This window comes from Nomascus leucogenys, chromosome 17 (assembly GCF_006542625.1).
Source record: "Nomascus leucogenys isolate Asia chromosome 17, Asia_NLE_v1, whole genome shotgun sequence".
In the NCBI taxonomy this organism is placed as follows: Eukaryota; Metazoa; Chordata; class Mammalia; order Primates; family Hylobatidae; genus Nomascus; species Nomascus leucogenys.
The window spans coordinates 51,127,914-51,140,813 of NC_044397.1; the positions used below are offsets into that span (position 1 = coordinate 51,127,914).

The 12,900-nt window shown below is 36.9% G+C and overlaps 1 protein-coding gene across 3 annotated transcripts in view; it reads right to left on the reverse strand.

The window, feature by feature from the left end:
* Positions 1–25: 25 nt before the first annotated feature.
* Positions 26–12,900, reverse strand: part of VSTM2A (V-set and transmembrane domain containing 2A) — a 31,802-nt gene continuing 18,927 nt past the window's right edge. Inside the window, exon 5 of one of the 3 annotated variants that reach the window (XM_030796556.1) lies at positions 26–4,671. In XM_030796556.1, the coding sequence (XP_030652416.1) occupies positions 4,583–4,671 (89 nt within the window). In that variant the 3' untranslated portion in view covers positions 26–4,582. The other 2 variants (XM_030796557.1, XM_030796558.1) reach the window with 2 other exon arrangements.

Here is a 12,900-nt window from a genome sequence, read left to right on the forward strand (position 1 = left end):
AAATACATGCTATTCTTCTCTGAGCTTTAACTACCTCAAAATGGTCTATTTCTTTAACAATGAAAACATAACTAAGTATGCAATGATTTTATCACAATATTTCTCCCCTGACAACACTGTAATCCATTGTCCTCTGGGGTTTGTATTGTGGAGTCTAAGATCTAATTTTTTGAATGTCTGATAATATGTGTGTGTGTGTGTGTGTGTGTGTGTGTGTGTGGTGTATATGTTGTAGCTCCTTTCCCTTCCTTAACTTTTTAATTACACTGCTTTCTCAGCACCTGTCTAGGAGTCAGTCTCTTCTTTCTGTCCACCTGCCCTTTCAATTTATATACTCATGCTTTTATTTTAAATTGCATTTGTAGTTATTACAACGAGTTCAGTGCCATCTCCACTCAAAGCGGTCCTAATCTTTCACTCTTTCCTTTGGCTCCTCAAAGTGATCAACTGTAAAGCAAAGGTACTGATTGCCTTCAAGCTTTGGGTTACAGGACCTTAGGCTGGGAGCTGATGGCCCCACATAGCTGATCTTCTGGTTTTGTAATGAGAGAAAATGGAAGAATCTCTCTGGAAGGAAATTGAACACTTTAATAGTTCTGCCTACCTTTCTTTGCCAGATCAATTGTAAATTAGCACTAAAATGTCTCTAGAGTTACTAGAGGCATTCTAACTCTAGAAAGTTACAGTCTCTCGTGCCTCCTGTATCCCTGCCATGTCAATAAAAAGGGGCAGCCTGGCCGGAAGACTCAGTGCTGTGCCCCAAGGAGTTTTGCTAACAAGTTAGTTAAGCACCAGAAGAGGTCAGGCTGGGGAGAGAGCCTGTGTCCTGATTTTGGAAGTCATTCATGTTGGAATTTCCACACAGTCCTGCTCTGCCCTGTACTCTCCCCTTGGCGTGGTCTTGTCTGAGGCGCCCTTGCCTGATGATCTTGCCTCTCGCCACTCTCCCCACACTTAATGCTCTTGTCCTCTTTCTAGTCCTTGAGCAAGCCTAGATGGACTTCGCCTCTGGGGTTTTGCACAAGTCCTTCCTTTTCCCTGGAAGGCTCTGCTCCCAGATCTCTTGCCAGGCTTCCTATCATTCAGATTTGCATAATGCCACCTCCTCAGAGCAGCCTCCTCTGACCTCCTAGTCATACCCCTGTATATCATCCTATTGGGTTTTCTTCTTAGAATTTACCAGTATCTTATGTTCTTGCTTTTGAATGTTTATTGTCTATCTCTTCCTAGATCTGGGAAGAGCCTTATCAATTTCATTGCTGAAACCCTGAAGTCTTAACACTTCCTGAAACACTGAGTGCTCCCATAATTAATAAGCAGTTCTGAAAATAAAATTACTTGGGCCTAATATTTGAAATTATGTGCACACATATTTTTTAGCTTCATAGTCTTAACTCCAAAATACAATCATCAGAGTTTTATGTGTTATCTCAGACAGGTTACATTTACCTCCTGCAATTATTTTTCTTATACAAACTAAGTTATGTTTAATATTTTTTACTTTAAAAAAATATAGGATAAATAACAGAACCACTTATTTGAATGGCATCTACGTATCCATTGCAAAGTTACATTGCTAGTCTTGAAAATTCAACCAGCATCATCCTGTATCATTAGTCCATGCTGTTTATAACAAATTGCTATGGCTTTCTTTCTGAACTTAAAAATGTGTTTTTTTGTACCCCCCCACCCCGCACACACCCACACGTGTGTCTTAACATACCTTCCTAAATTATATTCAAGAACTTTAAGGCAAACCAGTTCAAAATTATAACTATCAGGTTTTCTTAGATGCTCAAAATAATCTAAACATTCTTCTTTTAGGCCAGCAAATCATAATCAAATCACTCAGAATCAATGAATTGACTGGCTGTATGAAGGACCACCTCCATAAAACAGATATGCAAAAATATACATGGAATTCCAGTGGGTTCATGAACTCCACTAAGCTTATTTGCTAACTCCGACTAGCGGCTTCTGCTTTAAATAATTTTTATCTTATTTTATTATTTTACCCTCATGTGTTTTCATTTGCATTATTTTATTGCAAGCAATTTATAAGTCTTTAAGAAAGAACAAAAGCATTCAACTTAAATTCAAGTAAGCAATTTTAATATTTTAGGATTCTCTCTTATGATAAACATTACATAACCTTGGAAACAAGGTTGAGAATGTCTGATAACTTATTTTTAAATCTTTATTCATATTCATAGTTATGGTTATTTACAAAGTTATAGTTGCAGAGACAAAATATAAGGTTAAAATCTCTGAAAGATCTTTTTAATTTGTTTTAGTTTCTGTTCCAATTTTTAAGGTTCCGTATTAACTTCTTGAGTGTGAAGCAAATAGTGCACCATGTTCTTTCTCAAAGTAGCCACTGAGTTGGACTCTTGGTGGCACAGTGACAGATAAATCTTCATTATTTTGGACACTGATACAATGAGCGTAGTAGCTCATTCCAAACTAGCACACATCTTTGATTATGAGCATGGTAAACGTTGCTGATACAGGTACAAGTCTGTGTTGCTTTGGAAATGACCAATCTCATGACCTAAATTTTGGGTAAAAGTACATTACATGTAGATTTTTCCCAACTTGACTGAATTTGAAACAGTATACTTACTTATGCTTTAATGTATGCAATCTTTAAGGCCCAGATAAACTTAATAGATGGTGTTTATCTTACCATTATTTTATGCATTTTAAGTATTAAACTTTGAAAGAAAATAAATTTCTAGGTTAATAAAATAGTGCAATCAAAACCTTTATTAATTTTTCTCATTAAATTGAAAAGATAAACCAAATGAATGAGAAAAGTGGCAGTAAAAGATTTAGCATGAAATATTATTTCTCAGGTAATGTCAAGAATATTATGAAAATATATACTTGCTTATAACTGAATCAAAGAAAATGAATGCATTTACCTTTGAAAAGCAGAGGTACTGATTGCCTTCAAGCTTCGGGTTATAGGACCTTAGGCTGGAAGCTGATGGCCCCACATAGCTGATCTTCTGGTTTTGTAATGAGAGAAAATGGAAGAATCTCTCTGGAAGGAAAACTTAGGTCATTTATCTCTCAAGCTATATCTATTCCATAATGTATATGGAACAGTTTAATAGTTCTGCCTATCTTTCTTTGCCAGAGTGGAAAACAGGTTCAAAATAAAATAGTCTGAATTATCATAAAGCCAAAAATAAGAATGGGGTATTTAAAATTATAATTCACTTAACCAGTGAAAACTGAACACATTAATCTTCTTTAGCCGGGGACCTGCCATCATCTTTTGCATATTGTATTTAGCCAACAACCAAATTTTAATTTTTAATTAGGAGACATTAAAATATAATTAGCAGCAAATAACAGAATGACAAAGGTACAGAAATTCATAAAGGTCAAAGGAAGCAGCATTTTTAACCATAGCAAGAAATGTTCTAACATGAATTTAGGGAATTATGGTGAGTGCTTCACCTTCCCCACATTTGCCTCCGAGGCAAATTTTCTAGAAGCAACATTTCTATTTGACAAGAGTATAATGATAATAATACAGAAATAGCTGTCAAAACCAGAGAGTGTACATTCTTCAGAGTCAAGAGACTCTCGAACCTCAGTAAACACCATGTATAAAGGAACACAGCAAATTCCAACTTAGCACAGATGTAACAAAATTAATTCATCGATCAGAAACTGATACAATTTTGAATATGCACTTTCCAGAATGAAGCAGAGGACAAGAGAGACCATCTGCAGCTGTCAAACCTGTGGAACAATGAATTACAAAATTCACGCAGTGTATGAATTATCAACGAAAAACAAATGCTTGGTCAAAAAAAGTTGGTCAGTGGCCCAACACATAGATATTCTTAAGTATATATTTATATATATAATGATAAAAATCAGCTTGCATGAGGGTCGCAGTACATCTACTTTGAAGTTATAGCACACATACTATAAGCAATTTACAGAATTTGTCAGGTTTGCATATACAGGAATTGCAAAATGAATTAAAATACATTGAAATATAGAACACTCAAAATGTAGTTCTATAAACCTCCTAGGATTGACGGAGATTGGCCATAACCAGCACTTGCCACCATTGAACAAGAACTATAATCAAGAAAAAGAAGAAAAATCCAAGAAAAAAGGGGAAAATAAAAAAAAAATTCTTTCTCATGTTATTCCTTATTTAGAGTAATGTCCTCCTTGTTGACTTGCAGTGTTGATAGTTTTGTTCTTGCCCTAAAAAGGGGGTTTTGTCTGATGATAGCTTCTGTTCTGTAGCCTTTTGATCTCTGTTTGCTTCCTGAAGATGCTGGGTCCTTTAGTAGGAAATTAGTGGTATCCATAGTAAATATTCCCTATCCTGATGACATTCAGGCCAACCCTTGAGCAGTCAGTGAGATGATTTTAGTCCCCGAAAGAAAAGGGAAAAAAATAGATCTTGCTATTAGAAAACGTTCTATCACTTCACACTAATTCTTTTAAAATAAAAGATCAGTGTTTTGCCAAAGAAAATATGATCAACAAAGCATGTGATAGCCTCTTCATTTATGCTTCCGGAAGCAGGCGCTCCTTGTATAGTGAATTAGAGTACAGTGGGTGCAGGGTGGTGCTTGGAGTTTAGGGTCAACTTTGCTGTCCGCTCCGTAGATTTTACAGGCGATTTGCTCTTTGCTTTAAGAAGAGAAAGTGATATTGGAAAAAAGTCAGCACTTTAGATTAAAGCAAAGCACCCTTCACAAAGCCACAAACAAGAAGCAGGACAGAAAGTCCATGGCTTGTAGCTATCCTCGCACCTGCGGAAGAAGTTATAAGATATTCGCTCATCTTGAAGATTTCCAACGCTCCTTATTAGGCTGTTTTAAACACATACATATATATATTTAATTAGCTGGCCAGCTTGGCTCTGGTGCTCATGAATGTCTTGGCATGCACTGCAAACAACAACACATACAAAGGATTTCAGTCCCAGGAAGTTGGTGTTGTTTGTTTTGTCTGTTTTCAAACAATGCCATCCCACGGCTGGGAACACTGAGAGGGGCAAATCCAGATACTTTTCCCTCAAGTAATTCCTTGAGGATCATTGCCTAAAGTCATCTGGTTCTTCCTATACTGGTATCTAAAAACACATCCCTTTTTTTTCCTACTGCATGAACATAAATCCACAGGGGATATGACACAACCTGAGAACAGCAGGCTCCTCAACCAGGGGCAAACTTGTTCTAGGGTGGGTGCATTTGGGCATTTACTTTTACAGTGAGGTTTTTTTTTTTTTTTTAATCCTCGAAATCTTGGAGAAAGTTAGTGCTATCAAGAATTGGAAACTCCTGAAAGAGCTCCAAGACTATCTCAGGGAAGAAATTGTAGTTTTGCATTTTTTTCTTCATATACTTTATTTAATAAGCTTCTAGCTACAAATGACATATTGAATACCTTTATTAGTAAAGAACAAAAATGTGATGAGGATCAAAGCATTACCTTCTTTCATTTTTAACTGGAGAAAGATTAAATGTGTTTGAAGGGGTAAGCGTGGGGAAATGCAATCTTTTGAATACTTCATCTAAATCATGTTTGGGTCCACAATGACAATGATAAAAACTGTGGCAGAACTCCTTGCTCTCTAAAAGTCACTATATGTAGAATAAATATTTGGGGCTTCCAAAGTAGCCATTTAGTAAACTCACATTACTGTATTTCTGCTAGGTTACTTTAGTGTTGTTATTAATTTGCCTTACTGGTAGGTGGGCTAGATATTTACCAGTATACAGTATCTCCTTACAGAAACCTAGTGACTGGAGGAAGACCCAGAGGTTAGTAATGGGGCTCTGCAGAGTGGTCCTCTATTCAAGCTGGGTGACAAGTTTCAAAAAATGCAACAGTGATAGCTCAGTTCACGTGCAGTTCTAAGTACAGAGATTTTGCAAGGAAAATGTACACAATCTATGTAGAACCAATAACATCACAGCTTTCCAAAATTAAACACGTATTCTCATTATCTTTTGAAGAGAAACTCTTTGACAGGGATTCATTTAATGAAAAAAAAAAAAGAAAGAAAAATAAATTACTAAATGCTTCCCCAAATAGGCAACAGTCCTTGATTTCACACAAAGTATGTCTGGTATTGAACACAAGTTTTAAAATGCTGAAAGCAAATACAACTTGGTAAAATAATTCACTATTTAAAATGTATTTTGTGAAATAATGGTTTTCTTTTCAGCATTGGCATTGCAGATTGGCTCGAATTTGTTGAAACTGCACCATAATTTATGTCATCCCTTTCTTAATTAATCAACCCTTCATAAGACATGCCCGACCCCATTAGCCCATTGAGATATTATGGAAACAGCTGCTTCATTTTGACCCAGCATTTCCTATCATACTATATCCAGCATGTGCAAGTTAAAGCGTAATTTTCATGAGTATTATAACTAAAAAGAAACCCAATTATGCAGTGTAAAGAATATTTTGAGGCTACTAAAATTTTGAACTTCCATCAGATATGTAATATACTATCGAAGCATGGTACTTTTGTTTTCAGATTGTAATCATTCAACCACTCTAGGTGCATGCATTTACTAGCATATTTTTAATTAAATACAATTCATTTTCACCAGGAAAATTACAAAGATTTTTTCCTATATAGTAAATTCTAAAGCAAATCTGTATTGTCATCAAATCACTGATTGTGTTTCTCTCCTTTCTGTTTTTTATTTATGTCTTGAATGAAAAGATATGTACTTCTTTATCTTTGTAGGCCGAAAGACTTTTAGAAGTGAAATCTGAGGATCTAAAATGCTATAATTTGTCCTGTGAATTTTAACAAATAATCATCATAGTCATTTTCATTCATATTTATACTAATTACATAATGCCATTACTTCTTATCAAACATGTTATGGTTTATTGTATGGAAATATTAACTTTTATACAAGTAAACTTCGGCTACTCTGTGCTCATTTTAAAGATAAAAATGCTTTACTCTTGTGAAATACGCAGAGCCAGGATTGCCGTCAGGACCGCTGAGTTCTGATTTCCTCTGCTGCCACTCACTTTTGAGATCTTAAATGAGATACTATTTCCACATGTTTCCTAAAGTGAGCATAATAACTGTGTAGAATTATTTTATTCTTGTCATATTAGTATGCCAGGTATTGCATTGTGATAGGATTGCCTATTTTGTTTTATTTGGTTTCTTTCGCTCTCTGCTGAGGCCAAGCAGGACTGTTATCGCCTTAATACAGTCACACATTTAAGCAACTATTGCCCTCAGATAATTGCCTGTCCACTTATCTCTTCCTGGTAGCTAGTTGTAATCTCTCTCTCCTCTGAACTTCAGCAGTATTTTCTTTTGCTAGGTTCTTTACCAGGCCTACATTGTGTGTAATTAATCATATTTGTATCTTACCTCACTGATTATGCTATTAGCTCATTCAAAGCAAGGAGTAAAATTTTTTGCAAGTTTAAAAATTACTTTCAATGTGTAAAACAAGGCCTCGAGAGTTTTCAAACTTTACCCCCAACATAAAATGCTCTGTGAAGAAGAAAGGAAGATGCTATTATCTAAATTATGTGAAGAAAATTTACAGGCAGCAGGCCTAGATGAAGAGAGGCCTAATAGGACCTAGAGGTTTCTCTTGGACACAGAATGCCATTTCATAAGTCCTTCGACATCTATTTAATCATGATGCCTTTCATTTGCTTTGTTTTTATGCTTGAAGATTTTCATAGTGCTCTTGTGAGTGTTAATTCCCCCATCTTTGTAAGGCAGAGGAAGTGTTTTCTCCATTTTGTAAATGGAAGAGTCTGAGAAGTCTTAGAAGTCTAAGCAGGGCAGAAACTTGGCTTCCATTTCTCATCCTTTTCTCTTCCTCATGCAAGAGTGGTGTGGGCCTCGCCTCCCCTGAGCTGCATCAGGCAAGCATTTCTCAAGAGAGTGTGACAAATGAAAGCCTGGCCAAGGAGAAACATGGAAAAATCCTCCCAGATATTAACTTCACTATCATATGATTTCAGAGAATAACAGAAATTCCATATATTTCATTACAAAAAGAAAGTAAAATTAAAAACAATCAAAACATAGTAGTTGAGACCTTGGCAGCCTCAGCAGTCTGGCGGGAACGGCGTGAGGCTGCCCCTCCCTCCAGTGGACTGCCTGTTGCCAGCCAGAGAGGGCCACTGCCTGGAGAGGTCAGGGCCTGCTTCCGCGTCACTGCTTGAGTGCTACCAGCTCCTGTTCTCGTGCCTCTTGCCCCTCCGTGCCCCTCTCATATGTCCGCCAGGTAGAAGCGCTCAGCTGCCTTTCAGCACCTTCCTTTTAAGTTTAGACCTCCGTCTGTCCTACCATTTTTTCCCTGCATCTGCAGTCATCAGGCTGGGAGACAGTGGGCATGCTGAAGAGTGCTGCATCCCTTCGCGTGCCCACACCTTGCCCTCCAAAACGGCTGAAACTATTGGGGACCTACTAGGTGCCAGGCAACATGCAGTAGGCACTGTGCCTCCAGCATATTGGTTAATCCTCACAACAATCCTGTGTGGCAAATGTGCAGATCAAGAGTATGTAACCCAGCAAAGTGAAATAACTCATTCTAGCAGGGAGTGATGCAAAGACACAGAAATGAAGAAACAGCAATGTGATCCATCAGCACAGAGCAGAAATCTGCCGCTTTCGGAAACCACCTGAGGCAAGCAACCTTGCTGCAATACCCGACATTTGTTAAATTGAGATGTGCAGCTATCATTTGAATGTATACTCATCTTTTCAGAGGAAATGTACCACATATACCATAGTTCACATATAACATACTTCATACTTGATATAAAACTTAACTTTTCCCCAACTCTGAACTGATAAATATTGGATATGAAAACATTATCAGCCTCTTGGTTTTTCAATGCATTAATAAAATGTAAAGTTTTTTTGTTCTTTGTAATGTACCAAATTTCTTATGATATAACAATATTTTGAACTTTTCATAGCATAGACTTTTACAGCTTACAAATGCTACTCTGAATTCTTTTAAACATTCATTTAATACCTGGCTCCACTATTATTCCAGCATTCCTTCTTCTTTTCAAAAACCTCTTTTCCAAGCTTTTTATTCAAATTTGGTAGTTTGGGCCCAGGAAAGGTTACACTGATGGGTCAAAGTGCCATCATTAGTTAGTGACAGGGAGAGAATGAGAACCAGAGCTCTGCGCTCTAGGAAAGATCCCAGAAGAGGATGTGGGTATTTAATTCAAGGCGCTGAGTGGAGAAAACTAAGTAAACAACTTATTCCATGTACATTTGATCAGTTCTCCAAATATCCACTTTCTCTTGGCTTTGAATATTTTCTGATGGATTAATTTCCTGTGTAAATACAATTTAGTTGGCTTAGATATGGGGCACATTCAACATTTCCAGGGCATTGTTCTGCAGCATTAGGCGTGATTCCTGATCGGCTTTTCTATTCTTTCTCTTCTTGTTTGGGTATCTCATGTAATCAAAAGGAGCAAGAAAAAAGAAAGAAAACATTTTCTACCCCCACTCGTCATCCCACTGTGGCTGCATGGTCTGACTCCAGAATCCTTGTTTTGTAAAAGTGAGTATTAGTGAGGCTCATAACAACAAACCCAAAAATGGAAATCCTCCAATAGTAAAAGTAGCAACAGTCAAATACTTTTGTCTGCGAAGAAGGCCAGCTTATGAAGAACTGAGTGTCCATTACAGCTCTTCGAGTAGACGGGGCCCTTCAACATATTTCTCTTTTATTACAGGTGCCAGCTTCAGAAATGAAAATCGCTGTGTGAGAAAAACCGAGCCAGCTTCTAATGCAATTTTTATTCAGGTTTGCACATACTAAATCACTGTTTAAGGGGAAAGGTCAAATAATAGAATGATTTTAATCCCATAATTTTTTGAGAAGAATATCTTTTTATTAGAATGCTTACATGTCCGGTGCCAATTTCTTCCAGAAATCTGTTTTTTAAAAGAAATGTGCTTCACTTTGACCTAATACATAAATTGCCTATTTAGTGTGCCCTGGAATGCTGGTAGCAGCTGTTTAAATTCCCTTTCTTGCTTTCCTCTAGTCAGCAAATTTACAGCTCTGTTCTAGTTATGAGGGATCTTACTGTAGCTGAGGGAGAGTGCAGTTGCCCATGAAAGCAGGTCTACAGGACAGGGTGCACGGGTGCCACTCCATTCACCAGAGATGGTTCTCTCCTGTTGCTTAGAACCCTGCTCTGCAGCTGTCAGGCCTTTCTACCTCCTGCAGCTACTGAAGAGTGGATGCGTGCAAGCAACGCTGCCTTCCTCCTGCTGGGGACACAGCACATCTGAAAACAGCACATTTTCATGGTAGCACACCCATTCAAGCAAGAACTGATTTTGTGCAGATGGGATAATGGTTATGATAGAAGCTTCTAATAATTTTGAACACTTATGATTTCTTTACCTCTGGCTGTGATCCCAGGAGGTAACCATAATCATTTTACTGATAGGGAACTGAAGCTGAAGGGGATTATGTAACTTATTGGAGTTTATTCAACTAGTAGGTGGTACAGGTGAGACTCCAATACGGTTTCTGTTTGACTCTAGAGCTAACATGGTACAAATATTTGCATCATAATTTCATCTGGCAATTCCTCATATCTGAAAACTTTATACTTTCCCAATTCTGCCTATTAAAAATATATAGAGATACGAATGGCTTTGGCAAAATGCAAAGGAGAACAATATAAATTGGTGGAAAAACAAACAGAAACCTTTCCGAGAATGAAATTCTAATACCGCATATATTTAATAACTGCTTTAATGCATAAATAAGAATGATTTATAATTAGCAACACATTTACTGGTATATAGACAAATGTTGCTAAAATGCTTGAAACTATTTAGTCACAGAGTTTAAAACTGCTTTAATGCATAAATAAGAATGATTTATAATTAGCACTACATTTACTGGTATATAGACAAATGTTGCTAAAATGCTTGAAACTACTTAGTCACAGAGTTTAAAAATGCTTCCTGACTGTCTGCTTTCATTATTCGTTAGCATTCTCTTTATTAATCACGCATAGGTAGTTTTAATCCAGGATTTATTCGAATAATCACAAATTCCATATTAGGAATTCCACATGTGGCTTTGTTGCCCTGATCATGAATGGTGCTAAATTTGACTAAGGGTTTCAGAAAGTGTATTGAAGTTGGGGAATGCAACAGAGACAAATGGCATCCATGTGCACTGGCGTCCTTTCAGCGATCATGCACTCAGAGCCTTTCCCTGGCTCAGTGAGGACAGCTTGCCCTGAATTAGGAAGCCAACAGAAGTGCATCACAGCTAGTATTATTGACTACTAACTGGAAAGGGCAGAGAAAAGAATAACTCGTGAGTTGAGGAAACAGAGGTCAGTTTGGCTGAATATCTGAGAAATCACTAATCAGTTGGTGACATAAGGAATACCTCTCCTTATCCACGCCCTCTTTGAATGTTGCTATAGACCGCCATCACCAATACTGTCAGAGAAAAATTTCTCGCCAAAGCAGGAAAAACAACTCATATTTTTAAAGAAATGGCAACTGAAGAACTCAGAGTGAAAAAAATAGAAGAAAAAGAAAGAAGGAAAGAAACATAGCTGCAAATATGTGATTTCATTTTCCACATATCTTCTTATGTAAATTGAAAAATAAAGATATAGCCATGATTTATAAATATAAAAACTAAAGGCTGGGAGCGGTGGCTCACGCCTGTAATCCCAGCACTTTGGGAGGCCGAGGCAGGCAGATCACGAGGTCGAGAGATCAAGACCATCCTGGCCAACATGGTGAAACCCTGTTTCTACTAAAAATATAAAAATTAGCTGGGCGTGGTGGTGCATGCCTGTAGTCCCAGGTACTTGGGAGGCTGACGCAGAGAATTGTTTGAACCCAGGAGGTGGAGCTTGCAGTGAGCCGAGATCATGCCACTGCACTCCAGCCTGGGTGACAGAGTGACACTCTGTCTCAAAAACAAACAACAAACAAAAAATTAAAAAACTAATTTTTATGGTTCATTAATGTCTGACTTTGAGGAAGGAATTATTGGAGGACTTAATGTCAATAGGACCTACAAAAGCATAAATTATATGGCTTCAGAAACACACCTGTTTTAACACAAGGAAAATGTCTTAAGATTTTACCCATATATTTTCCAAGTTAGAGCCAGTGGCCTTACCCTTTTCCTTAATTTAGCTATTTCAAGTTTTCTTAATTAGAATGCTTTATTAATTATCTTCATTAGTAGAAGTTATCTTCTTAGCTATCAGCATTAAGTAACTAGAAATATTTGAAGCAAGATTTTTAAAATTCACATCTCATTTATCAAGATATACAAATAAAAGGACAGAAGTAAGCTATTGCCTGGAATTCGTTCATCAAACTTCCCAGACATAATTTGTCATTAAATATAATTTTAAATAAATTAATATTATCATCACGAATATGTAATGAAGGATGGTCCAAGGGCTGTTTTTTAATCTTTTCTGACCATCGCTACGTAGGCAGTCTGGGGTTGTTTTCTTAAACGTTCACCAAATTACATTAAACTTCATGTATATTCTTAGCAGTGGTATTATCCTCAGAAGTGTTTTGCACTATACATAAACCAAAATGTAATTTTCTATCCCTAAATATTTAACTCTAAGTACATGCTAAACACAATGCTAGGTGCTGCAATAACACCCGAAGTTCAAGACACAATTCCTATCTTCACAACCCTTATAATATTTTCAGATAGTTTGAAATAGAGTGAGGTTTTAAGTTCTAAAGGTTTTTTTTTTCTATTTAGTGGTTGTGATTCTACTGCTTAATCCCTAAATGTAGGATTTTTCAAATTAACTATTTACAATGCTAGAAGTTAGAAAATTGCCTTCATAGCATATGAA